General features: G+C 43.7%; 1 protein-coding gene across 13 annotated transcripts in view; it reads right to left on the bottom strand.

The window, feature by feature from the left end:
* Window positions 1-764: 764 nt before the first annotated feature.
* The window catches only part of HS1BP3 (HCLS1 binding protein 3), a 60,784-nt gene continuing 34,023 nt past the window's right edge, over window positions 765-27,525 (bottom strand). For 2 of the 13 annotated variants that reach the window (XM_042891026.1, XM_042891036.1), the window contains 3 exons: window positions 14,343-14,419; window positions 13,016-13,075; window positions 11,619-12,633 (listed from right to left, as the gene is read on the bottom strand). In XM_042891026.1, coding sequence (XP_042746960.1) covers window positions 12,383-12,633; window positions 13,016-13,075; window positions 14,343-14,419 — 388 coding nt within the window. In that variant the 3' untranslated portion in view covers window positions 11,619-12,382. Of the gene's footprint in view, window positions 5,036-11,618; window positions 12,634-12,985; window positions 14,001-14,342; window positions 14,420-16,737; window positions 19,054-19,210; window positions 20,982-23,172; window positions 23,252-27,525 lie in introns of those variants that run through there. The other 11 variants (XM_042890975.1, XR_006182244.1, XR_006182245.1 and 8 more) reach the window with 11 other exon arrangements.

The raw sequence follows: 27,525 nt of genomic DNA, 5'->3' as shown, positions 1-27,525 counted from the left end.
CCAGGGAGAGGATTATTTCAACTCCAAACTTCCATGTTTTAATTCCATCCATGCATTCACAAATAACATCTGGCTCGCCTCTGCTCAGGCAACATTGGCTTTGTGAGTGCAGAGACAGAATAAGATGTTACAGTCCCAATGACTGCCACCTCCTAATGATTCTCATGACACTGGGCCTGCAGCAGTCTCAGTGGCTGGTCTGAGCACTGAGGCCTCAACTCGGCAGAGGAAATGCCTCAGTACACATCTACACAGTAAATGAAGTAAGAACAACAAAGAAAAGAAGATCATTAGGGAAACCTATCCAATAATAATGCAAATTAGTCCCCCTGCACAAAGACATTCACAGACCCTGGGATTTTGTGTACTTATTCCTTCTATTAAATGTGACATACTGAAATCTTCCCTTTGCCAAAAATGCTCTTCCACTCTCTCTGACCTCACTTAGACAAAAGGGCAGACTAGAAGAGAGATAAATACAATTTATGAAACACTTGGGACTGCTGCAAAAAAAAGCCAGGCATAAAACTTTAATGAAACATATAATATTTTAAAATGTTTTATTTTGCTGGAACCTCTGAACAATTGATTGCCAGTAACATTCAAAAGTTCATTGTTTCTCTATCAATTGTTCCCTTTCTTACATGGAGCTGAATTTCTCCCTCCATGCTATTGTTGCTGCTTCTCCTGTTTCCTCTTTGCATCTAAACTTGCAGCACCAACTGCCTAATGTAGGTGAAAAGATACCCTAAATGTACCTCTGCTATTGGTTACAGCTTTAAAAAAAAGGACTGTTTCTTGAAACAGCATGGGGTGTTTGCACAGTGTGAAAGGTCTCTGGCAGGTCATCACACAGCCAGTGCAGTTCATCTATCACAGATGATGAGGCACTGTATGAAAACCATCAGGGCTGGGTCAATTAGCAAGAAGCAGGTTTTATAGAGCCCTTGCTGTGGGTATAAGCCCATGGGCAGCACAGACCTTCAGCAGCTACTGATTTCTCACTGATGTCAAACAAGCAGGTGAAAGCGCTTTCTTCCATCTGCCCACAAGAACCATCTGTGGCTTTGGTCTCATCTCCTAGAACTGCCATTTGCTTCTGCAAGAGCCCAAGGCTTTCAGTGGAGGACATCCCATTCCTTATTCACAACTGGGGTTGGATGCAGCTTTTGGTGTTGGATATCAGTAGTCATGAGCAACGGAATGGGTATGAAGAGCTCCCTGAAATGGGAGGCATATTCCACCAGAGAGAAGGTCTGGCATGTTTTTTCCCATGTGCAGTGTGAGGTGTGATGACTGCATCACCATTTCAGCCTTCAGGAGATATGAGGCAATTTGGCATAGCTGTATCCTCTCTCGCTGCAAGCTAAATGATGTCAAAGCTAACCTCTGAGCCAAGGTTTGGATCACACTTGGGCACTTGCTGCTACCGAGGTGCTGTGTGATGACTTGCCAGTCTACAATCACGTGTTGGAGCCTCTTAACATGGGTAAATCTGGGGCAACTCCATAAAAGTCAATTTCACCGGTGCAACACATCGGCACTGAGCTCTTTGCACACTTATCAGCCAGGCTAGGCCTGTTAGTCATCTGTTGTTCAAAACCAGACCGGAAAAAATACAAGCCTGGTTGGCATTCATTGAAATAAATGCTTCAAGCTGAGATTTATGGGAAACGGGCTGTGTAATGGGAAACAGATCTTTCCTTCAGAGCTCACGTGCCACTAGATGGTTTTACTATGTTCCACGTGTCCTTGCCAGTCATCTTTTGTCATGGTCAGCACATTTATCTTTTATTAACATGCTTTGGAAAGTCATGTTTAGCTGAGGAATTTTTTTTATTTAGAAAGAATCTTCCTTGCGACTGAGTCAACATAGAAGGCTCATGTAGCATATCAGGAAAAAAAGCATTTATGAGAACTGCTGTGTGCTCACCACACATTGTGACTTCCAGCAAATGCCCCAGCAAAGCTGCTGTCCCAGCACTTGGTGGCTGGGCACCAGAAGGACTTGGAGGTGTTCAAGGCCAGGCTGGATGGGGCCCTGGGCAACCTGATCTAAAACTCGATCTAGTTGTCGACAACATTGACCATGGCAGGAGACTGGAACTAGATTTTTGAGGTCCTTTCCAACCCAAGCAATTCTATGGTTCTGTGATTCAATGACTTTGCCTCCTCTGCTGCATAGGTGTTTGCTGGTCCTAGCATGTGTCAGGCCCAGCCCAGGGAGTTCCCCTACTGCATCCCCAGGTCTGGGAGCCAGCCCATAGCACAGACTGCTCCTACAATAGCATGGCGCTCCTGTGCCGGCTGGTGTTGGTTCTGGATGTCTGCAGTCATTTCTCTATGATTAGATTTGTAAGATGCTTTTCAAAGAACTTCTGAGCACTCCCTACCTATCTCACAAAATAGGGTCCATAGCAGACTCGGAAAACTGTTCATTATCAGGTATGGGATGTTCCTGTCAATATTAAAGGACTAGGATCAGATCATTTGCTAACCTACCTTTTCTTTCCTCCCAAAGAATACTGTGGATCCGAAAACCTACCTTCTCAATGTTCTGCCTTTCAACACATCTATTAGTGCTGGTTTGCATGCCAAAACCTGTCCATGAACACCAGATTTGGACTTGTCTCAGGCCAGAAGAATTTTGGAAGTAGCACTGCCCATAGCAGGAAGAGTTAGACAGCATTGATGAAGGCTGAAAGGAGCCTGGAGTGATTTGCACTGCTCTCATACCAGGAGGCACCTTCTCACCCTGCTCTTGAGCTGTACAGTATTGTCAGGCTTTCCTCAACAGAGGCTGAGATTTCACCAACCTGGGAGGGAAGCATAGAAGATATTTCATTGCTGAAATGACAGTCCCCAAGAGAGGGCAACCAGACCTGCTGAAGTATGCCAACAGGAGAAAGTGTGTCTAAAAAAAGGACATGGAGCTCTGTTTAAAACATTGCCCACACAAATCAATCTTTATTTACATTTATTAACCAGTGCCTCTCTCTTTTGTGAGACTGAACACCATCATATGGTCACTATGGTCACTATGGCCTGTGAGCAGGAGGTTTGCTAGATCCAGACAACTTTCCCACCAGATTGCAGCAGTTTTTAAGTTAGTGAGATGAAGAGTTAAAACCCTGGCATATCTCTGACAACGGATGTTCCCCAATGAACATAAATCTGTCACTCACTTTGCAGTCCCCCTGAGGTCACGGACCACAGATATGCACAAGACAGCAATGGAAGGGGAGGCAGCTCTGTATGGATGAGCACATTAGTCATTGCAGTTCACAGGGTTATTTTTAATGTCTTCTGCAGGGGGACTCTTTCACACTGTATTTCTAAAAGGAAAAATGAGCTTGACATTGCCCTCCTTTTCCACTGTGAGAGAACAGAGTGTCTGCCAGGAGAAGTGACACCCACCCTGTTGCAAAGGGGCTTAAAGCCAAGCAAGTAGGAATTCAAGAAGCCAGCAGTGCAATCCTCTGCCTCACCTCTGCTCTGCTGGCTGCTGCATAGCTAAGCACAGCTACCTGGGCCTCGGCTGATCCACCACCAGGTATCCCATCCCAAAGCTTCTGCATTTGACCCTAGAGGCATTCCTACCAAAGCCATAGCACTCCAGAAGCCATCTTGCCCTGTAGCCGATTCAATAAATTTGCTGAAAGAGCTCTGGATGTCTTCTGGCTTCATTTGCTCAGGTAGGGACATGTGTGCTCAAACATGTAAGGCTGATGATGCAAGGCTCTGACCATGGAGAGGTCTTTTCACACAGGAGTGTCAGTGGCATCTCCTGCTTTTATCAGTCTTGCCATTCTACTGTTGGTGTTGTTGAGGTTATGCACGAGTAAATCCAAGATCAGATCTGAGAAATACTTTTGACAAAGGGTCAGACTGGCTGTGGCCACGAAAAGGGAGTTCTTTGCCATAAACAAGGAGTACCATGAGCCCAGGTGAAACCTGCAGTTGAAAGGTATAAAAGTCTACATGGGGAAAAAAGCAATTTTGCTGTAGACACTAGGAACAACACACAATTTCATAGGCAAAGACAACTGAAGTGCAGACTCTTTGCAAGTACCAGTGCTACCAGCAGCAGCCCTGTGCTCTGAATCTGAGATGTGAAGGATGGGGGAGTGGACAGGGTGGCTCCCGCTCACAGCATTATTTCCAGTAAACTCACAGTCCCATGTTATATCAAAGTAATGATGTCTTTACCCTCCTGGTGTGCTAGCAGACCAAGTGTGCTGTCCCTGTTTCTGTGAGGAGGATTCTACCTCTACCCAAAGGTAGCCATGCACCAGCAGGAAGTGAAGGCTGTAGGACATAGAATCATAGAATCATTGAGGTTGGAAAAGACCATTAAGATCATCTGGTTCAACTGTTGATTCACCATCAGTATGTTCACTGTACCACATCCCTAAGCGACACATCTCCATGTTTCTTGAAAACCTCCATGGACAGTGACTCCATCACCTCCCTGAGCAGCCTGTTCCATGTGGCTTTAGGATAAGCAATTTCCTACCAGATGGAGAGGGCAGAGGTAAATAATCTCTAGGGCCTGGCCTGGCCTGGAGCACAGCCCTGCACAAAGCCATGGATTAGAGTCAGCAAGCAGCAAGCAGCGGGCTCTCTTAGCTTCTGGAGAGACCCCATCACTGTCAGCATGACATTTCTCTTTTAAAACCCAGTAGATGTGTTACTCAGATTAGGGAGAAAATTGGCAGAATGCAGGAAACATTTCTGAAAGGTTTCAATATCAACAGAAGTTTCAGCTTATTGAGGCAATTTCCTAACTCTTTTAATCTAACCTTTCAACCCAGCAGTTTTATCCTGATGGACAGGGAAACACTTCAGAAATGATTAGATTCTCCATCGCTAGCTGCTTCTATGGGAAAGAGGAGGTTGGCTACAGGAACAAATGAACAATAGTAATATCCAGTAAATCGTTCCTTGCCATTTAATTGCATAATGCCACAAATCACACCAGTGTTGGATCTGTCCACATGGATTGCAGGGGCTGAACTCTGGCTTTTCCCAGCGTCTGTAAAGGAAAAACATTTCAACACTGGAGAAAATCTGGGAACAGAGATACAGATCTGTCTCTTTGTTCTTAAATTCACCACCAAATGCTTGAATTAAATTAAATGCCAATCTCTCCTCTACTATTTAGTGAAAGCAATGCCAAATAATTGTTTGAGATACAAAAATTCCACCATAATCCCTTTAAGATCAAAATATCCACGGATATTTTATTTAAAAGCTATGACAAGTTTCAGGTTCTCACAAAGCTTCTGTCCCATTTGCTTTATTTATTTTTCCAGGAGGTCAAGTTGGTGTCAGAAGGGGAGCAGCCAGGTCTTGGTGCACCAGTTCTTGTGCACGTGTGTTAAACAAGAGAAGGCAAGAAGGCAGCACCCACAAGAAGACCTGGCCACTTGCAGTAAGGCCTCACCTCCAGTGCCGTATTGCCCATTGACCTTGCTTATCGTTGATCCCCAGCCACTGGGGATTGTGACTTATTGCTGGAAATTCTGGTGTGTCTAAAGCAGAGCATGGCTTCCTTTTGGCTCCCGTCATTGCTTCCTTTGGGTTGTCAATATGTATGTGCTCTTCTTTTTCTGAGAGGAATTAGGTGACTGATTATTCCAGACGTTATCAGAAGAAGTGATGTTAAAGGGAGAAGTGGCCCTGCTTTGTACTCACAGGGTTTTGCAGGAGACAGCCTGAGCTGCTTAGACCATAGGCAGAACAGCCTTTAAAAGGATGGAGCAATTTACATACTGAAAAGAGCGAAAAAGCCCACTGATCAGATGCAAAACAAACCAGTATAAGGCCTTTGCTGTCCTTCAGCAGGAAAATCTGCTGCACAATCCCAAAGGCTCAGCCCTACACAGACAGATTTTCTTTCTTGGGGAATGGAGCCTGTGCAGCTTTTTAGGGCATTTGGGAACGTTAAGCTTTCTTCCTGTTTATCAGTCTGCTCTGCTTCACACACAATCTGCATGGTGAATTACAGAACCACTTTTATAAAGATATAGAAAAGAATGAGATGAGAAAGTGTTGGCAATGCGTAAGGCTCCATCCCTTCTCCCCAACATCACCTGCTCCCAGACCCCAGGGCACTGTCAGGCTTTCCTCTTTGAATGATGGAAACCGATGGGGAGCTGGGTCACACACAGGCATTCAACTACAGATCAGGAATTCATCAAGTTGGCTTTGGAGCCCCTGCTCCAAAGAATGAAAGAGATAGATAGATAGATAGATAGATAGATAGATAGATAGATAGATAGATGATAGACAGACAGACAGACAGACAGTAAAATAGGCATACAGATAGATGGGTATAAAATTCAGAATCTTAGTTGACTATGACACCCCAAAAGACTTGAGTGATTCTTAGACTTTTCAAATGCCATTTGAATGATGCAACTTCAGAGTTCAACCTTTGAAACCCCATCAGCTGCCTCATCCTGGTACACCTGATGTCTGCAGGCTGCTCAGATGCTGACATTTAGATCAGTGATTTTCCATCCATGCTTCACAGCCCTGAGACCTTGGACGGGGATACAGAAGTTTCTCCTGTGAATGCTGCTGTATTTCCTGTTTTCTGGGATAGAGGGAAGGAAAGAGGGCATGAATGATGAGTACTACCCGGGAGTGAGGAGACTTGAGGTGAATCCTGCTTCAGGGGGCAGCTAGTGTAAAATACACAACCTCTCCTTCCTCTGAGAGGGGACTGAAATCAGATACATACAGTCATGTCTGGACCATGGAGACGTATTTATTTGCACGCACTGCATAGCCCATTGAATATTTACTTTTCTGCACATACAAAGACAGGAAATCATTAGGAGATGTTTTTGTTTACAGGGAATATCAAACTCCAGAACACTTCAGCATAGTGAATTAGGTTAAAACGAGGCAGAGGGGAGAAATTACTGCCAAACAGTAAATGACTGTGCTCCTTCCAGCCCTGTTGTGCAGGTGGGAAGGGGAGGAGAGGGAAGGGAAGAATGAAGAGAAGAATGAGGAACTCGTGGTTGCTGCAGCAGATGAAAAAGACTCCAAGGCAGCACCCACGGCTCATCAGCCTTAAAAGCTGTGGGGAGGAGCAGGGGCACCCAGTGATAGAAGAAGTGCTTGGGTTTTGCTTTTTTCTAGCTGCATCACTTCCCTGGTGGCACTATGTTGGTGTTGACAGGTGCTCTCAAGCATCAAAATATTACCTTGCTCATACGGCTTACAAAGCTGAAATGTACAAGCCCATGTTCCTATGAGCCTCCTGACTGGAGTCAGCAGAGGTTGAAACCTGGGTGCATTTACCGAAGTCGTTTGCCTGGGATCAAATGTGAGCTTTTGAAGTGAATCTCTCTATTCTCCCCATTTACTACTTCAGCTCATATCCAGGAATGGTCCCAGTGCAGTTAATGAAGTCTCTAGATGAACGAACTGCCCTGGAGCACACTCTTGAAGGGCCTTCACTCAAAGCAGTCCAAGGTATCCCCCATACACACTTCTCACCAATACCACTTCAAACACATCACAGCTTCCTTTGCTTTCAGCACCTACCTCCCAGATTTTTCCTTCCTTGTCACAGAGTGCAGATTTCCAGGAGCACTACCAAGCAAATCTTTCACTCCTTGGGGCAGCAGGATATAGCTGCTGTGGGGCTGGGAGGTCGGCTCATATGTAACCCACACAGGCCCTAGAGGGATCTGGCAGGTGACACATGCTCTTCAACAACAAACTCAGCTCAATGATTTCCAAATCTCCATTCTCGTTTGGACCGCAAGATCACGATGCTGATGCCAAGAGTGTGTTGCGCTGATTTGACTTGGTCGCTTAAGGCAGTGTTTCAGGACATGGGGCTGGGTTTCTTTGCAGGCATGTGAAAATGGAAGAAAGGCCAAGGGCTCCCTCTGCATCCTCTGCTGAGCATAACTCCTGTCCTAGCTGGAACAGCCTGGCTGAGGCCATGTGCCTGTCACGGTGTTTGGTGCCGCAGTCCTGCAGTGCTGATATGGAATTGCCTCCAGCTCCCTTGGAGGCAAGAGAAGACGCATCCAAAGGAGATCAGAGCATCCTGCTGAAATCTCTGCTGTTCTGCACTTCTCTAGGAGGACTGAGGTGTTTTGTTTTCTGAGGAACCATGTGTCTGCATCAGGCTAGATCCACTTTGGTGTGGCAGGAGGCATGAAGGGCTCTTTGTGCTCTTTTGGACAAACTGAGCTTAAGCACTGCTTGCAGAGAGCCTGGAGATTCTGTACCATGGCACATGGTACAAAAATGCAAGATCTTAATTTTACGCATCCAAGATTTTCTGTGGGTGTAGGGCCCTTAAGATAACTTGTTAATTAAATGTTGAATCATTGCAGGAGATAAATAGCTCCTATCTTTTGCTGCACAGGGTGACACCAAATAATTTGCAAAATGAAGAACAACACTTTGGAGAAATGAAATAGATAGAGGCACCTCTTTCCAACAACCTGTTTGCAGAGGGATGTCAGAGTGGTGTTTATTTCTTAGGTGTAAATGCAGCAGTGCAAATTCACAACAAGACAAAGGCCTAGGAGCCTTCTGTTCTTCTACTTAGGGCTACATCTCTTTGTGTAAGTCCTGAGGACTGGTGTAGGGAACCTGCTTTGGCAGGGGGGTTGGACTCGATGATCTCTGGAGGTCCCTTCTAACCCCTACAATTCTGTGATTCTGTGAGATGGCACCTGGCTCCCTATCCTGTGCTGAAATGGGGCTGGCAATAACATCCCTCTGAGCACAACCCTGCCTCAGGCAGCTGAGGTCTGGAGTAGACCAGGAAATTGCTTCACTGTACAATTTTAACAACCCAAAATTAAACTTGATGGAAACTGAATCATTTTTCCTGAGTGAACTTCTGCTTTTCAAAATAAATGGCTGATGTTTTACTTTCTGGCTTTGGTTTTTAGTTTTGGTTTGTCTGCTTGAGATTTTGCCCTTTTTGCATCAATTTGAAACAAGGTATTTTCTGCAGCCTTCAGATTTCCCTAAGGACAAGCCCAACACCTCAGCATGTCCAACTACAGCTTTCCCAGCACCTGCATGTACAAACTGCTTTTCTAAGAATTCCTGTGAAAACGCACTTTTGATGTGAGATGAGCACACAGCAGATAGGACAGGGTTCTGGTGATACAAGTCCCACCTAGGGCAAATACCCTGCACTCCGTTTTCCCTGCCTTGGCCACAAACCTCTCCATGTACCCGCTGCCAGCACAATGTTCGCTGGCTTGCCTGCTAACAAATGACCTGAAACACATTTGCAGGCCCAAAATAATGCTCATGGCGTGGCTCCAGCCCATCAGCCCATCCTGGAATCCCTCCCAGCAGCTGCAGGCCACGGCCTGCCCTTCTTACAGGAAGGGCCCAGCATGGCTGTGGGGAGAAGGCCTCCCTAGGCAGGATCCATTTCACCTAAGTATAGATGCCCACAGCCTGCGGCTGAGCTCACTGGCCATGGTTCCCTCCTGGAGGCCAACAAGCACTTCCAGAGGGTATTTTGTCTTGCCCCACATTAGATGACGGTCAGAAGAAGCAGCCCAGAAGCACCAGTTGTTTCTGTTGAGTAAAAAGGTGTTACAGCTTCTTGCTCTGATATACAGCCCCAGCTCTCCTGTTAGGTGCTTAAACATGGGCACCGTGTCTGCTTGGCCCAACCTCCTTCTTGCACGCCCTGCTCCAAGCAGATCTGCTGCTGGCACCACAGCCCCTTTGGAGCTGGAATCGAGCAGCTCACAGGGAAAGCCTTGCTCAGCCCATTCCTGCACAGGGCTTAAGGAGAAATGTGGGGGGAGCATGGGCTGGCTGCTTGTGGGCACAATCACTAGGGCACACTCATAGGAAAATTCACAGAGCTGCCATAGTGTTACAGTTCTGTCAGCACACACACTATATAGGATCACAGAATCATTAAGGTTGGAAAGCCCACTAAGATCACCTAGTCTAGCCAGCAGCCCTGCCTGTGACTGCTCTCGATATGTCACAAACTCAGTGTGACATTTACCCTTTTCTTGAACACCTCCAGGGATGGTGATTCCCTCATCTCCCTGGGCAGCCTGTGCCAATGCATCACCACTTCTGAAATATTCCCTAATATCCACTTAATGCCTTCTGTCATGCAGATAACCTTGTGAAGACTTGGGTTTTACTTGTCTGCTTCTAACTAATAAAGCAAAAGGCACAGCTCTAACATCCAAGTGTTTTCTACACCGATTTCCTAACCCCTCTTTGAAGGCATGGGATTGTAAGGCCTTCTCCTCTACAGGGCTCTATTTAGCCCAAAAGAAGAATGTTCTGCTTCCTCATCTGAAGACTGATGGACTCCGTACTGAACCAAATAACTGAGCATGTCCAATGTTATCCCAATTAAAATCTAACAAAGGTTAGGGAACTAAAACTCATCTCACACTAATGGCAGTCGTATCACTACTGGTTTAACCATGTGCCAAATGGGATGACCTTCTCACTTACGACATATAATTGATAAGGAAACAGTAACAGGAAGTTTCCAACTGCTAGAAACAAAGCAGATCCCAGAAAAGAAAGTTTTTTATTCATACCCCTACGTCTCATTTCTACAAATCCCCCGCCACACCGCTAACATGGTACCAGGGGCAGAAAGCCCCACTGTTCTCAACCTGCCATGCCTCAGTGACCCAAAAGCTTCTGCACTGAGTCACTGATGTTGCTTCCACTTGCCAGGAAGAGCATATAATTGCTCACTGCCAGCATTTCAACCATGTTCCTAAGAACTGGGAATGCTGTCAGGACATTCGGAATATTCAACTTCAAGTGCTGTTGCTGACAGTTTCCATTTTAGGCTCGGTTACATCCATGCCCACACTGAAGGAGCAGAAATGTTTTCCTGTTAAGATAGAGCAGCCCTGCTTTTGGGAGGCCACGAAAAGCCTCCAAAATGGGGCTTAGGCACCTACTACCTGTTTTCATTTTTAGCAAATTGCAGTAGCTAGTACTAGTGTTTAATCCTTTCTAACTGTTGTGCCTTTGAAGGCACCTCAGGTTTCTGCTGGGACAAGTCAACAGCAATCTTGAAAGAAAGTTTCTTTTTTAAAAGCTCTGTCTTACCTGATCCAAATCCAGCAAATGCTTTATTCCCACTGACTGTGGCTGTGCCAGAAATTCGAGACTGGACATGGAAGAGGAAGGTGACTTTTAAAGGAATTTGGAGTTTGGGTTTGTTTTGCTGACATAATAAAGAAAACAGTTAAGCTTTTCCTCATTTATTTGTAAAGGTTGTTCATTTCCTTCTTATATTTCATTGGAAAAAATGGGAGGAAATTCAGATTCTCACACCCTTAGTGTTGGGAAAATTCATTAGCAATCCCAGAAAATGTTTTTGTCACAAACACTGTTAGACATTTTAAAAGAAAACAGCAATTCTACAATATCCTGTTCTATTGATTGTTTTCTACGCTTAATCATAAAATCATAGGTTGGAAAAGACCTCTAAATCATCCAGGCCAACCATCCACCTACCACCAATATTGCCCACTAAACCACGTCCCTCAGTGCCACATCTCCATGTTTCTTTAACACCTCCAGGGATGGCGACTCCACCACCTCCCTGGGCAGCCTGTGAGAGTGCCTGTCCACTCTTCCAGAGAAGTTTTTCCTAATGTCCAACTTGAAACTCCCCTGGTGCAACTTGATATTACCAGCTCTCCGGCTACTCCACAGTCGGAACATCTTCCTAAATTTCTAACAATACAGGGGAAAGATAGGCATTTTTTATGTGTGTGTGTTAGTATTTCAAGTTATCCTTATGCATGCCACAAAAAAAAGAAAAAGAAAAAAAAAAGTAAAAACAAATATGAAAATCCCTTAATCCACGAGACTTTGTTTGTTTAGCATTTTTAGTTTAGCCTCAAGGTTCATGGCCAAGATAGGAAACCAGACAAATTTTTTGGCTGGCTCTACTGCAGAGTACCAGGTTAACTGTGGGAAGATAAATAATCCTCCATAGTTTTTCCATCTTGTCATATGTATTGCATACATATCTATTATCAGACAGAAACACAGAGCTTATAAATGACTCCAATCTCTTTGATCTCGGTGCCTGATGAGGTGTCTAAAACAAATGAGTATTGTTTCCTTGAAATGGAGGTTAACAAAACTGCTCTGGAAGAGCCCAGGGAGGCAACAGGTCTTTGCCAGTGGCACACGCTGAACACCCAGCCAGCTAAGGGCAGCTCAGGTGGGCTAAAGAGAAAAGGAAACAGTTAAAAGGAAAAGTAAAAAAGAAAGAGCAACATAAAAGGATTTAAAAAATCATGCTAAATGCAGACGATACAGGTTTCATTCTCACTGATTACTGCACAAGGCATTACAAGTCAGTACTTTAAAGGTGATGGCAGTCAATCTGGTAATGACTGCCCTGAAAGGAAATGGGCCCACTCCTAACTGCTCTGCAGAACTGAGCGTGCAAATGTGTACCTTGCAAACATGGGAAAATTGAGCTGGTTAATCTGGCAAGTGCAATACTGTTCAGAAGAGCCTTGTTGCTCACCTGTCTCAGCCAAAACTGTTGCTCTGGGCACAGCCACACAAACAGCTTGCTGCCCGATCCAACCCAGTCTGCACGTTGCCAGCCTGGAAATAGGAGGAAGCAGCATCGAGCCAGGCTTGGGACAGTGTCCTGTCTCATTGCTTAAGGAAATTTGTATGTTGTAAGATGGAGAGCAGAGACAGTACCACCAAGCTGTTATATTAAAGGCATCTGAAGGGATTTTGTGAAATCTACACCAGCACAGCAGAGGACACCCGAAGCTCCCTGTGATTTTGCCTCTCCCTCTCTGCTTACAGCAACACAGCCTCTTCCAGCAAAGGCAGAAGGTGGAGCCAGATGGATCTGGGGCTCAACTGACCACTAAAGACACACTGTCAGCATGCAGTAGGAGAGGTTTGCAAAGCAAAATAGCAATTGGTGACCACACACTGCCCTCATGTACACATTTAGGAAAGTTATTCCTACTTCTAGTTGGGTCCTTGGGACCAAAGAGTCCAGATGGCTCTATTGCATCTCCGGTGGGACCTACACATGGGAAATGGAGATCAGAAGATTAGCAGTGGAAGTGCCCCCCATGCTATGCTGAGCCACCGATGAAGACAGGCCTGTATTTCTCTTTCATTCCCCATGATAAAGATGAATTTACCACATCATTCAATATAGAAATATGTTTTCTTTTCAGGTAAGGCATTACAACTATAATTAGCCAGCAGATCTGGACACAAGAAATTCCTCCGGGGGACCACACACAAGATTAAATATGGGAGCTATTAAAGGTCAAGGCACAGGAAGGCATAGGCAGGAAAGTAAATCACTGTAGCCTGCAGATTTGATTGCATAATGGGGGAAAGCACTGGGTAGCTGGAACTCTCAGCATTCAAGGTAAAGAAATGATTATTTTTGTTCACAGGAAGAGCTTGTTAATATACCCAGACACTGTTAAACTGAACCATTTCTATCTGCTTCTCCAAGGTGAAATCAGTGGCCTTAAATTATTATCACAAGCCAATAGTTGGAGATGCTTGGGATCATTAGCACAAATCCCCTGGACAAACTTAAAAAGCACAGAGAAATTAGCAGAGAAACAAGCTTTCAGTAATTACCCCAGGAATTTAGTAATTTTATTTTGCTTTTATGTACACTTGAAAAACCATGGGGGTCATCTCACCAAAGGACCATTAAACAGATCATTACAGGACTGGTCCTTCAGGGGAAGAAAAAGGCTCCGAGCACTGCATAGAGAGCAGGCAGATGCCTTCTTCCAGACCATCCTATTTCTCACATCCTCAGTGGTTCTCTCCATACCAAACAGGCTTGAGCGGTGGTGTCATAAATCATCCTGATTTGGCTGGTTGACTGAAATTCCCACATTAATGTGGCACTATGACCACAGAGCTACACCATGGATATAACAGTTCCAAACACCCGAACGTGGTATGATTCCTAGGTACTGGAAAGAGAGTACATCTGAACAAACAATGGTGCCTCTTAGTGAAGCAGGTGCCAAGTTTTTGTTTATGGTGATGGTTTCAAACTGAGGTTCCTGAGCATCTCAGTGAAAAGGAGCATAGAATAACCTACTGTAGAGAAGCTCCTTTAGGAGGGGGCTGGACTAGATGAGCTCCAGAAGCCCCTTCCAACCTCTATGATTCTGTGCTAATATCAGTGGCTTATTTAAGGCTTATTCCACTGAACTTTGCTGAGTGTTTTGATGATGCTTGTTACCTACTCATCCTTGAGATATCTTTTAGTTTTGACTTCCTAGGCAAATTAGGGTATCTACTCATCTTACCTTTTAAGGAGGCATTTGAAGGAGCACCAAGGAATGGCTGAAGTCTTCCTCTGATACAATGAGACTTCTGCTGTTCACTGCAGATATAACACATGTCAAGAGTAGCTCTTTAAAAAAACCTATACTGCAAATCAGAATTTCTACTGACTTCGGGAATCTCTCCTGAGTAACAGTAAATAAGAATGACCTTGTTGTTATACAGCCAGCAGGCAGATCTTATTCAGGGTGCAGGGAAGCAGCACGCACTGAAGATGTTCTGTTCTTTACGTCACCATATCCTCACTGAGTGACTCAGTACAAGTTTGGATTAGATCAGTATGGTATTCTTCACTACAGCCAAAAGCAGATGACTGCGTGGAAGTATGAAAATATTTGTTGAATATTCTCCTTCCAGCAACTTGTAGCTCAAGGACTTCCCAGACTGTAAGAGGCGTCTTTAACAAACCCTGACAGATTCCTCTTTCATGAGTTTAGCTGTATCTCCTTGACTCCATATAAATAAATTTTTAGCATCCACAACATCCTTATATGAATCAAATTTAGTCTCCAAATATCTATGACTAATCAATCCTTTAAGCAGCTCCATTTATATTTGAACTCCCACTGCAATACTTACTATTAATTTGTCGTCATTAACTTTCATTGCTATTATTTTTACTCTCAGAGGTGTGTTCTACAAATGGCTGTCCAGAAACATGGGCACGTGATTTTCCTTCACTTTAACTTCTCATTGGATTAAAATAGTTTCATAACAACAGAATGTAAAAGGGTTACAAGGAAGATCAGAAATATAGTAAGGGCTGAAAAATTGGATCGGGGGTTTAAGAATGAACCAAAGAACTGGTGCAATATGGAAAGTGACTACATGCAGTCCAGATGTTGCTGTTGGGACGTAAAATAAGAATATAGATAACAAGTCACAGTAAAATCCCTCCCTCTTCATGACTGAGGGTTTCAAACTGTCACAATTAAGGGCACATAGTGATTGATGGGAAATGTGGTTGACACACGCGTGTGTATACACATGCACATGCCCAAACAGTCAGGAATCCCTGATGAGATTACTGACACATATCTAAGAGAAAAATGCTTTTTCTGTACTCTGCATTAAATCTAACAACCACAGGGATCGGTCATTTACAGTCTCTTTTCATTAGGTAATGCCTAAGTGCCCCCTGAGCGTGCTGTGTTTTCCTGACCTTAAATTACAGGCTGCCTTGTGTACTCCAGTGGAGCAAGCTCAGCTACAATGCAGAAGTATCAGTTTCACAGAATCACAGAATCACAGAATCACTCGGGTTGGAAGGGACCCCAAGGATCATGTAGTTCCAACCCCCCTGCCTAGCAGGGCCACCAAACATACACATTCAGATCAGGTTGCCCAGGACCCCGTCCAACCTGGCCTTAAACACGTCCAAGGACGGGGCATCCACAACCTCCCTGGGCAGCCCGTTCCAGGGCCTAACCACTCTCCTAGTAAAGAACTTCCCCCTAACATCCAACCTAAATCTTCCCTCCCTCAACTTGGATCCATTTCCCCTAGTCCTGCTGTTATCAGCCCTTTTGAAGAGTTTACTCCCCTCCTGGGTGTAGGTTCCCTTCAGGTATTGATAGGCTGCAATGAGGTCACCCCGCAGCCTTCTCTTCTCCAGGCTGAACAAGCCCAACTCCCTCAGCCTGTCCCCATAGGGGAGGTGCTCCAGCCCCCTGATCATCTTAGTCGCCCTCCTCTGGACCCTTTCCAAAATCTCAATGTCTTTCTTGTACTGAGGGCTCCACACCTGGACACAGTACTCCAGATGGGGCCTCACAAGAGCCGAGTAGAGAGGGACAATCACCTCCCTGTCCCTGCTGGCCACCCCTCTCCTGATGGAGCCCAGGATCCCATTTGCCTTTCGAGCTGCCAGAGCGCACTGCTGGCTCATATTCAGTCTCTCGTCCATCAGGACCCCCAGGTCCTTCTCTGCCGAGCTGCTTTCAAGGACCACTCCTCCCAGCCTGTACAGGTGCCTGGGGTTCTTCCGGCCCAAATGCAAAACCTTGCACTTTGCCGTGTTGAACCTCATCAGGTTCACCCGAGCCCAGCCCTCCAGCCTGTCGAGGTCCCTCTGAATGGCATCCCTTCCTTCCACCGTATCAACCGCACCACTCAGCTTGGTGTCGTCAGCAAACTTGCTGAGGGTGCACTCAATTCCCTCATCGATGTCATTAATAAAGATGTTAAAGAGCACCGGTCCCAAGACAGACCCTTGGGGGACACCACTTGTTACCGGCCTCCACCTGGACATAGAGCCATTGACCACCACCCTCTGTCTGCGGCCTTTCAACCAATTGCTTATCCATCGGGTCGTCCACCCATCAAATCCACTTCCCTCCAATTTGGAGATGAGGATGTGGTGGGGGACCATGTCAAAGGCCTTGCTCAGGTCCAGGTAAATGACATCGGTTGCCTTCCCTTCGTCCACATATTCAATTAATCGTCACATATTCAATTAATATATTTCTTCAGATCCAGCCAAAATCGCTGCTGCCTGAGCTAGGCCTTAAATACTGTGTGTGAATTAGCTTTACTAAAAATGTAGCACACAATATGAACAGATGATTCACCATTCATTTGTGAAACACCCAAATTAGTGAAATCAGCATTTTAACTGAGACCCAAATAGTGATGTATATAGAGTTCCATGTTATTAGTGCTGTACCATACAACAAGCAGAAGGTTATGCAAAACAAGCAGAAGCTTCTAGAGCTACAGAGATATCCACTGTAAGCCCTAATTACCAAAGAAAATATCTTCACAGGGCTTAAATTTAACTCTACTGCTCTCCAGATCTTCGGATGAGCTAGCTGTTATTAATGTCAAAAGGTGATGCCTGTCAGCCAAGAACTACACCGGAGTCCGTAATTGAATTTCTAGAGTTGTCAAGAGGAGTCTAATAAAATAGCTGCTACTGGGAGTGATGCATGCGAAAAAAAAAGCTCTGGTCTGGCAAGATGCAAAGTATGTTGTGTGGTTTCCCAATGTCATTTCAAATAATATGTTCAATTTTTCTGAGCTGCATTTGCCTGGCATTCTTCTCCCGTATAATAATGATTCATTATATATAATTTATTCAAAGACTATAACTCACCTCTAAGTGCTTATAAATATTACTGGAGCTAGACATCTGCATTGTAAAACAAATGCGTAACACGGGGATTTATGAAGGATCCTTTTACATCAGTTCCTTGATTGAAAAGAGAGATTTTTCTGAAGTAAAACAGACCTTGAAATCATCTTAAAAATCTGCCACAGGAAACAATTAACAGCTCTTCCTTCCCTGTGTTGGCTGGGTAATTTGACAATTTAGGGAAGGGTTGAGTACCAAATATTCCTTGCTCAGGTTAAATGGATAATGCTATACTGCTGTTTCATCAGTATTACTGGGAACGTTCCCATGGTTATAACAGCCATGCATAACATCTGCCCTCCCACTGCTTTGCAAAAGCGTGAGCCATTTCTTAGTGGTGGTGGCAGGCTGACAGATGCCACTGCCATGAGGAAAGGTTAAAGCAAAATATAATCCCGTCTGGAACAAAGGCTGCAGACTGTGGCACCACAAAAGTGTTAAGGAAGGGGTGTGGGATGCTGGCAAATTGGTATGTGAGTATGTAGCAATTCTAAATCCAATGCGAGATGACAATACTCAGCCAGGATACAGCGAGGCATGGGAAGCTGGTATTGTAGTGATGTCCTGACCTGGCTCGCTGCCTCCCTCACTGGGTGGGTGTTCAGTGTAGAAAACAGACCGAGGCGTATTTGTTCTCTTCTGTGCCAATGAGAATTAGAAATCACAAATTTAAGTTCCAGTAAGGAACAGTTATATCGGACAGCAAGAAAAGATTTCTAATAGGATGGCCAAGAACTATAACAGAACCCCCATGGAGGCTATGACATCTCCAGCACTCTGTCCAGCCACACTTTTACAAGCAGGTTAGAAAAATGACTATGAGAGAGAACATACAGGTATAATTACAGCCACTGCAAGAAAAATTCACTGGCCATGCTCAAAGATCTCTTCAGTCTGCCTATGTTCAGTCACCTTTTTCAGCTCTGGGCCCTGCCAAACGTTACAGCAGCAACCTCTTACCAGTAACACCCTGTCCACGACAGTAAGAGTTGCTACCAGTGGGACACAGGCCAGACGTTCTGGCTTTAGGCAGGACAAACTGGTCTTCACAGACCCCAGCCAGGTCTGCATTCTCTTATTTTGCTAACTTACCAGAAGAAATCTTAACAATTTTCCTGTGTTGAACCTTCATTAGGGCTGAAGATCTGCACTCAGTCTGATGATTGTTAAATTCATGACCCTCCATATGGCAGCTTTAGCAGTGTTCAGGTCAAGTACCAGGCTGCAAGCCAAAAATACAGAAATACAATCAGTTTCCTGCACAGTGCTCCATCAAGTGGAGATGAAGATTCCTCAGCATTCAGTTAAATATGCAGTGGTTGGCTCATGATACCAGGCTGTGCAACAGGAAGGCTGTCCTGACTTCAGTCCTCTGCTACTCTCTCCAATGTCTGTGGCAAGTCATTTGTTCTTTCCTTTGTGCCTTTGCTCTCCATCTGCAGAATGGGATTAAACAAGCTTCCTAATTGCATCAGGACTCCGTGAGAACAGAGAGGATCAGGTACTTCCTTTGCCCATGTACAGTCTTACCATTAGCTGCTCTGAAAGGAAATAGGAGCATAGTTACATTCCTGGTTTCATAGTTATTTACACAGGGTTTTAGCTCAGCTTGCACTTTAATTCCATGGAATCCATCCTTTAAATCCAATCTGCTGCTTTTGCACAACCTAGAGAACAAACCTAGAGAACGGTAATTTCTGCAGGTTAGCAGATTTTTTTATTGTACTGAAACATATTTTACATAGGCAATGGTTACACTGTACTTGTTCCATCACTAAAATACTATTGTAATATTTTCCATTGGCTTAAAAAAGAGAAATAATAAAAAAGATAATTTCATTTATTTTATATATATATATATATAATGCTTTCTATTCATTTTGTTCTATATTATAAAGGCAAATTTGGGGATAGTGATGTGGCTTAAATATATTAACATTTTCCCTCTGGGCAGTTTGCCTTCACATTCGGATATGAAGCATGTGGAATGAGTTCAGGAATCTCCACTTGACAACATATCAACCCACAATGGGTGTAAATTCAGCCATTCAACCAGAGTGCTTGAGGTGGGGAAGAGTAGTATGGAACTCCTATTCTAACACACTTTTCTTACTTTTCCTGCACATTAAATTTTCTCCGGTACATTTTCTTCCTATGTTTTTATTTTGGATAATCCCAAGTTTGTCCTCCCTTTAAAGATTGCCACAGTAAGGAACATATTGCTGTTGATGAAATATTTAATGATGTATGAAATATTTAATAATTCTAATGTAGTGGAATTAATCACCATGGATCCTGCTTGAACTCATGGGAGAAGGGAAGGAAAAGAGAGAGAGTTACTGCAGACACCAAGTCAGAGTTCATCTATTAGGACACCTGCAGTGAATCAGTTCCTGCAGAAATCTCTTTCCTTTTGCTAAGTACAGCAGAAATCCAGGAAGACATGTCTAGAAAAAAAAAAATAGCCCTTGTGTATCTTGTGTAGGTTCAGAAGAGTCTCACAGCATTCAAATCTCCTACATGCTGCAACTTATGTGTATGTTTGGAGCTGCACCCTTAGCCATCTTCAGCCATTTGTTATCTCCCCCAGGGGCCAGAGATGCATAGTGTCTACTGTGCCATTCCACAAGTTCTCCTCTAAGCTAGCATTTATGCAACAAAGGCAGCAGAACAGTCAGGTTTAGCTGGGATTTCAGTATTTCTCTGAACTAGAGAGGAACTGCTAACCATACTTAACAGTTACTGGCTATAAATTACTGTAACGCCAGACGAGAAGGCTGCTATAAAAATGCACAGGAAAAAATCAACATTACCTTTCCAGTGAGCTGAAATGCCTAAAATGACAGGAAAAGCATCCTGTCCTCCCTGACCATTTGTTGGATATTGTTGATACTTGCCAACTTGCCATTTATGCAATACAATTACGTAGTCTAGATTAAATTGGACAAAATTTATTATGCTGATACTAAAATAGCAGTGGCATAATCCGTAGTGCTGTGCCCTTGTCCATACTTTCTAAAGCCCTGAAAGTCTAAGGCAACACTGCACTACAACTGCACTGTTTTGAAAACATGACGTTGAGCCTTTGATAGCCAAATTTGGTGCCCTCTGAATCGTGGCACACAAAAGAGCACACAAAAGTGGCAATAAGGAGATCCGGCCAATTCCAGATAGCGTCATTTGAGCTCACAAGGAATTTGGGCCAAGAAGGTATTGATTACATATTAAAAATAGATCTATTTAGAAAAGACTTGTATCTTGGTCATTGATGGATTCATTTTCCTGGATATACTGGAGAATGTCCACTTCATTCATTGTCTGAATTTTGTCTTGCTTTGGCTTTGCCAGCGGAGATGAATTTGTGTTCCTGGGCAAAACTGCTGTCTTCTGAGGCAATGGTGGTTTTGGTGGTACCTTAGGTTTGGGTTTGGAGGTTAATTTCAAGAGTTTTTCTAAATCATCTTCAACTCTGGAATGAAAAGAAAACACCAGAAACTCCTCAGTGACTCAGCTTTGGAATTTTGGAACTGCTTCTTCTTTGCAGGGTTTTTTTTATGATTTTTCAACTCATCACGTAAACTAATTTATTTTACAGCATGATTTCAACCTAAAAACAAATTGAAATTATGAAAATAAGAAGAATGTGACATTAGTTTTGGGGAAAAAAAAAAAAAAAAAAGCTTTTGATTTGTTACAGGATAGCTTGCTTTTCCAAGAGCTGAGTTTCTGTGGGATAGCAAACATTTTCATCTGCTGCTCTGCTTTCCTCTTTCCCTTCCCCAAGACAGACACGCTCAGTCACGAGAAACTGGAAAACATAATGGCTTTAGAAGCACTGCATTTATATCTGATTCCAAGAAATTGAGGGAGTTTTGCAATCTGTGACTGTGTACAACAATTATTTTTTGGTGACCACTTTTCACAATTTCATAGTGACAGAACCAGAACATCTGGAACAGTTAAGATTGATTTGGGGGCAGAATGGCAAGGCCGGACTCTTTTCAGTGGTGAGTGGAGACAGGACAAGGGGAAACGGCTGGAAACTGCAGCATAGGAAGTTCTGCACAAACATGCGCAAGAACTTCTTTACGATGAGGGTGACGGAGCACTGGAACAGGCTGCCTAGGGAGGTGGTGGAGTCTCCTTCTCTGGAGATGTTCAAGACCTGCCTGGATGCCTACCTGTGCAACCTACGGTAGGGAACCTGCTTTGGCAGGGGGGTTGGACTCGATGATCTCAGGAGGTCCCTTCCAACCCCTACAATTCTGTGATTCTGTGATTCTGTGATTTCTACCTCGATTGTTTGACCTTATCAAAGGCACAGCATGCTGCGTGCACCCAACTCTGCTCTCACTGCAGCCGTTAAAGAATTTGAAAGCACCCTTACAACAGACAGTGGTGTGACTCCAAGAGATGGCTACCTTACCTTTAGGAAGTAGATATGTGAAGGAAAGATAAAGTAAGGTGTGATACACCATATCTCTGAAAGAGGAAGTACAGAGATGTACTTCAAAAAGATATGAATGAAAAGATGTGAATGTAAAGATGTGGTGAAAAGATGACAAGGAGGAATGGTTTTAAACTAAAACAGAGAAGGCTTAGGTTAGATATTAGGAGGAAGTTTTTCACACAGAGGGTGGTGAGGCACTGGAACAGGTTGCCCAAGGAGGCTGTGGATGCCCCATCCCTGCAGGCTTTCAAGGCCAGGCTGGATGTGGCTCTGGGCAGCCTGGTCTGCTGGTTGGTGACCCTGCATATAGCAGGGGCTTGGAACCAGATGATCATTGTGGTCCTTTACAACCCAGGCCATTCTATGATTCTGTGATTCCAAGTAAAATTAACATAGCTGGAGAAGTCTTAACAGGCCATGGCAACTTTTGCTCTGAATCCAAACAGCCTCTTGTCTTGGTACGCTGAGCACAGTGGTCAAACCAAATGCCATCTGGAGTAAACACAGTTGTTGATTTCCCAAAGGCTTCACTGATCAATCACTGTTAAGCAGTCAAAACCCAAATGGTAATCCATGCAGATAATCAGCTCTGTAATGACTGGCTACAGAAGTGAAACCCTGATAAAATGCATACCTCATATATGCTTACAAAATACAGGATTTGCAAAATCCTTATTGCACCATATAAAAACTAAAGAAAGCTTAACTGTAAGAAGTGTGAGCAAAAACATGCATGAGGGACCAGGAGGAACATGAGGGACCAGGTTTGTAATGTGACAGCATCTCCATGCCAGACTCCAGCTCTGGGATATGCTTACTCGATGACTGCAGTGTCTAAAGCAGTAAAACAATCTAGCTGCTTGTTTACAAGCACTGATACAAGAACTGTTTTTACCAAACTTCAACATCAACAGAAACAGCTCATTAAAAAGCTGTAACAGCGCCTGTAGTAAAACTCTTTCTGCCACAGCCTAAGATAGGGCAGCCCAACAGGATATGAACTACATGATGAAAATTAAGGTACAGAAGTTATTCCAACAGGACTGGAATTTTCTTCTGAGCTAAAGTTCCCCTTGAGTAGTTTTACTTTGTTCATTCTTACAGGACTTGTGAGGATAAGAAAGTCTTGTGAAGTGAACCTTAAATGAGAAAGGAGACTGCTGTACCTGTGCAGCCCACACTCTTGCCTACAGCACTACATCAGGAGGTGGCACAGTGTTCCCAGCAGGAAGGATGAGCTGGATGTTTGCTGTTTGTAACAGCTTTCTTGAAGTCAGAGCTTTCTGTAACTGTCAAATAAAACCAAATACGGTCAGCTTAAGCCACCTTGTAAAATCAACTGCCTGGTCACTAATAGATACATCTGGGAAATACCTAACCAAATAAACACATGGACAGAGCACACACACTGTCTCAGAACTCTGCACTATGAGCTCTACGTGGTACACTTCGTATTCCATGTGCTTCTGTTGTTGTCTAGCTCAGATTTCAACCCTCAAGTAATTCTGGAGACTATATTCTGTTTTAATTTCATAATAAGATTTATGATGTCTTTTGGGTCCCATGACTCCCTGTAGGTGTTATATCCCACCTAACTTACAAAACACATTGTATCTTGCTTCCTTCTGAATCTCTCATTTACAGAGAAGAAATTAATTCATTTAAGCCCAGATACTTGCTGCAAACTGTGATATCCAAGAGATATCACACCTGTGATCACATTGTCAAGACATGTTCTTGTTCTCTATGCTGCATAACAAACAGGACATGTTACAGCTCGTATTTTTGAAGCCTACTTTTCTTTAACTAATCTGATGCCTCCCAGGTTGGCATAAACAAATACTAAATGAATCAGGGTCCACGTCATAAAGTTTTGGTCAGAAACAACAGAAACCATAATAAGCAGATGGACAGTGCAGACATACACATACAGATCGCATGAAGCCGGCATGATTTTGAGCCAGCTGAAGTATTTGAGGCAGGCAGCTGATCTGCCAAGCAGGGGCAGCAGTAGACACAGCTGATTAACCTGATCAGAAGTCACAGCTTGCTGAATTACCCACTCCTTCGTGGCTCTATATTAATGTCTGTGCTAACCACAGCAACAAAACCTCAGTCACAAAACACCTGCAAAAGATGCAGCTCAGATACTTTTTTTCTTGCTGCGTCGTTGGCAATACGCTTGCTGGTCATCAATTCTGTAGATCTGATTTGTCAGTCTGGAAACTGAGAGTGTAAAGCTGCATTTCTGGCCTGGATTTTTGAAAGAGCTCTGTAAGAGAGAAAAACCTTCTACAGGGGACACAGCAAATAATGTGATCTTTGTTTCAAAACCTGCTTTTCATGCTGCAGCATTAGGCAAACTGTTTCATCCACTGCTGATTGATCATGTGAGACACAATTGTCTTTGGAAAACTAAAGAGGTAAAATGCAAAATGCCTCAGGCAGAAATAGAAACAAGGACTCCTATTTCTTGAGAAGCAAATGAATTGCTACAGTGCGTAACTACCACCGTATTTAACTCCAGGCGAGGAGGAGGTAGAAGAAAAACATCAAGCAAATATTCTAAAAGTAACAAGCAGATGAAAGGAAGAACCTTCCTGCTTCCATCCTCCATTTTGTTACAGACAATCAGGTACAGAATCCATGTAATTAATCATTCTCTAATTAGTCTCTCTCTCTCTTTTTTTTTTTTTTTCAATGGAAATGCAGCACCAAGTTGTTTAAAATTCCTGCCATACTGTTGTGCTGATTCACAGACTTTTTTTTTTCAGTGGAAAATCTCATTGTTTCTGGACAGAAAGCAATCAAAACCCCTATTAAAGAAAAACTGTCACAAAGCCCTACAGTATAATTGCTGGCATGTGGACTTCAAGAGAGTGAAAGACTTCTGAGCTGCAGACAAAGATATAGCTGCCATCAGAACATCAGCATTTTAGATGTCACTTCTCGTCTTCCATTCTGTCTGGACAAAACTTCTGGGACAAGAACAACAATCCGTGCATGCAGCATCTAGCATGATGAGAGCAGTGACCTCCTCAACCTGCCAGGAATGCTCTAATGAGGAGAATTAGTAATGAAAGCAAGAGACAAAGACTGCCATAATTTGCTAAAGTATCCAAAAGGATCAAAATTGAAGCTGCGTTATGCAACTCACAACAGCTCTTGCAGAATAGACTTTTTATCTTTTTGTATCTTACTACAATTATTTCGTCTGGTGTTAATTCTGTGCACAACATATTCTTTACTGAAGTGTTGGGGGAGAGATGTAAAATCACATATTTGATAGAGAAAAGGCTTTGAAGTATCATTACATCTAGAACGGGCAATAGAGACAGTGTGGCCTGTGGAAATCACATAGGCTGGAGTTAACAGGAGGGGACAGCACAGGGGGCTGTGTAGGAGGTACTGTCCACTGCTCCCGCTTTCCCTTGCAGTCCATTCCAGGTAAGTTCATATTGATACTTTAAACAGTGCCAGAAGATGTATCTGGAACACAAGAGCACTGTTAAACTGTTAGAAAAACCCCCAGCACAGTTTTGGTCTGGGTTAGATGAGCCCTCTTCCAAAAAGCTTCCAGGCGTAGCTTGTAGACTGGCAAAAGACAGGGACCATTGCAGCTGCAAGTAGTCTATTTGTTCTAGAACTGATGAGTCCAAAGCATGGATGCAGCCTGACAGTGCTGCCTGCCCTAAGGCTGGAGAACAGGCTCATTAGTACACCTAAGTCCTAAGCTTGTATACTCACAAGAAGCTCCCTGAGGGTAACAGCCTACTGATTAGGTCACCCACCCAAGAAAGGAGACAGTTGTTTTTACAATCTGAACCAGAGAGCTGGTTACATTTTTCCCTACCCTGAAGAAGTTCAAACTTTTTTCTCTGCCTTCTCTAAACAGTTCCCTTGTCACCAGCCTATGGCACAGTTGGGAAAACAGTTTCTGGGTGTCTATGGCTGTCAAAAATGCAAGTATGCTGGGACAAAATGTTTGAAATCTGCTGACTTGAACCTAGCAAAAAAGTCTCTTGTTATAGTTAGACAGACTAGGAATTTAGGTCACTACTCTGCTTTGTTTCACAAAACACATACATGTAACTAAGAGCAAGGCAAGAATTAATGTTTCCTATCTGGCAATAGCCTTTCTATTCTGTTGGCCAAGCTCACTTGGTAGCTCTTCCACTGTTGGTAGGTAGCATTATTATGCACCATGGGAAAAATGTTAGGAACAAAATAAATGTTTGAAAACCATTACAGAAAGTGTTCTTGGGCAGCAAAGAAAACACATCAAAATGGAGGAAAAAAATGAGTGTAGTTATTTATTTTTTTGCTGAAAGCTACTGCAGCAGAACAAGATTATTTCCCCTTTGCCACATCCCAGCAAGCCACAGAAACTGCCCTGGAGTGGTCAGGAAATTTCTTAGTCACTTGTTGCAGCCTCCTCTACCACTGGTCCACAACCCAAACAATCCTCTGCCCAAGGATCTAGATTTAAACCCTCTAGTTTTTCAAAGCTCTTCTACCTGTGGTTCTGCTCTCCTTCCCTTAGTACAGTGAGAAAGTATTTCACATGATATGCAGCTGGAGGTAGTGTTCCACATCACTTCTGGTTAGTCTTAAGGTCTCAGTGTTGCCCTTTGAATTCAGTGCCTGCCAGTGGCCTGCTGAATGAAGAACATACAAACTCTGCTTTAAGGATGTTTCTTGCCAAACCTTAACCTAACAAACCTGCTTGGGAAGCTATATAGACTGAACAGTGCTAGAAATGGTCATTGTTAGGATGCAGTTTCACAAACACCTTAAACCTCTAACAATATCATGCTCCAGAAAGAGCACTTGTATCACTTGCAGCTGTACATAGAGATTAGCCTGTAAATACAGACAACGTGTATCTTTTAAGAGCATGGACTGAATAAGGCAGCTTCAGCACAAAAGTAAGAGCTGGATGGTCCCAAGATGACACTATTCTCAGCACTAGAAAAAGACAAATCTTATGCTGACAGCTGCTTCCTTCCATCTCAACACCCTATTCATTATCAAAGGTGAAGCAAATTGAATCTCTCCTAAAAGGCTGCTTAGACAACTCTGATAATTATTTCAGGTCAAGATGTGTGGTAATTTACGTAATTCCGTGGGCCACTGAGCTTCTTCAACATTCAGACAATCAATTCTAGCACTGGTTTTTCACAAAAGCTTGATCCATCACACCAGGCAGGCATGATTTAGATTAACGAGGCAGAAGAGGTCAGCTGCAGTCCTGTTGCATGCAAACTTACTTTGCACATCTGTCTAGCTAGCTAGACAGAGATGAGGAAACAAGATGGCATCATGTATGAGTTTGCAGGATACTGGTTTCTGTAGCAGGAACTTTGGTAATAAAAGGCTGAATGCATCCAGAAGGAATCTGGATGTGATTCCAGAAGGAATATGGTGTGATGCAAGCCAGCAAATGAGAGAAGCATAATCCTAAATCCCTTTCCAAGGGTAATTTTTCTAACACTTGAGAAAGGGTTGGTCAGTTAACCTTTCAACTTACTGCAGTTGACCACATTGTACCTTGGAAGAGTTG

The sequence above is a fragment of the Lagopus leucura genome, unplaced genomic scaffold (assembly GCF_019238085.1).
Source record: "Lagopus leucura isolate 7727_CA_CO unplaced genomic scaffold, USGS_WTPT01 Super-Scaffold_73, whole genome shotgun sequence".
Taxonomy (NCBI): Eukaryota; Metazoa; Chordata; class Aves; order Galliformes; family Phasianidae; genus Lagopus; species Lagopus leucura.
Note: the sequence above shows the minus strand (reverse complement) of the source record. Positions and strands in the feature narration are given on the sequence as shown.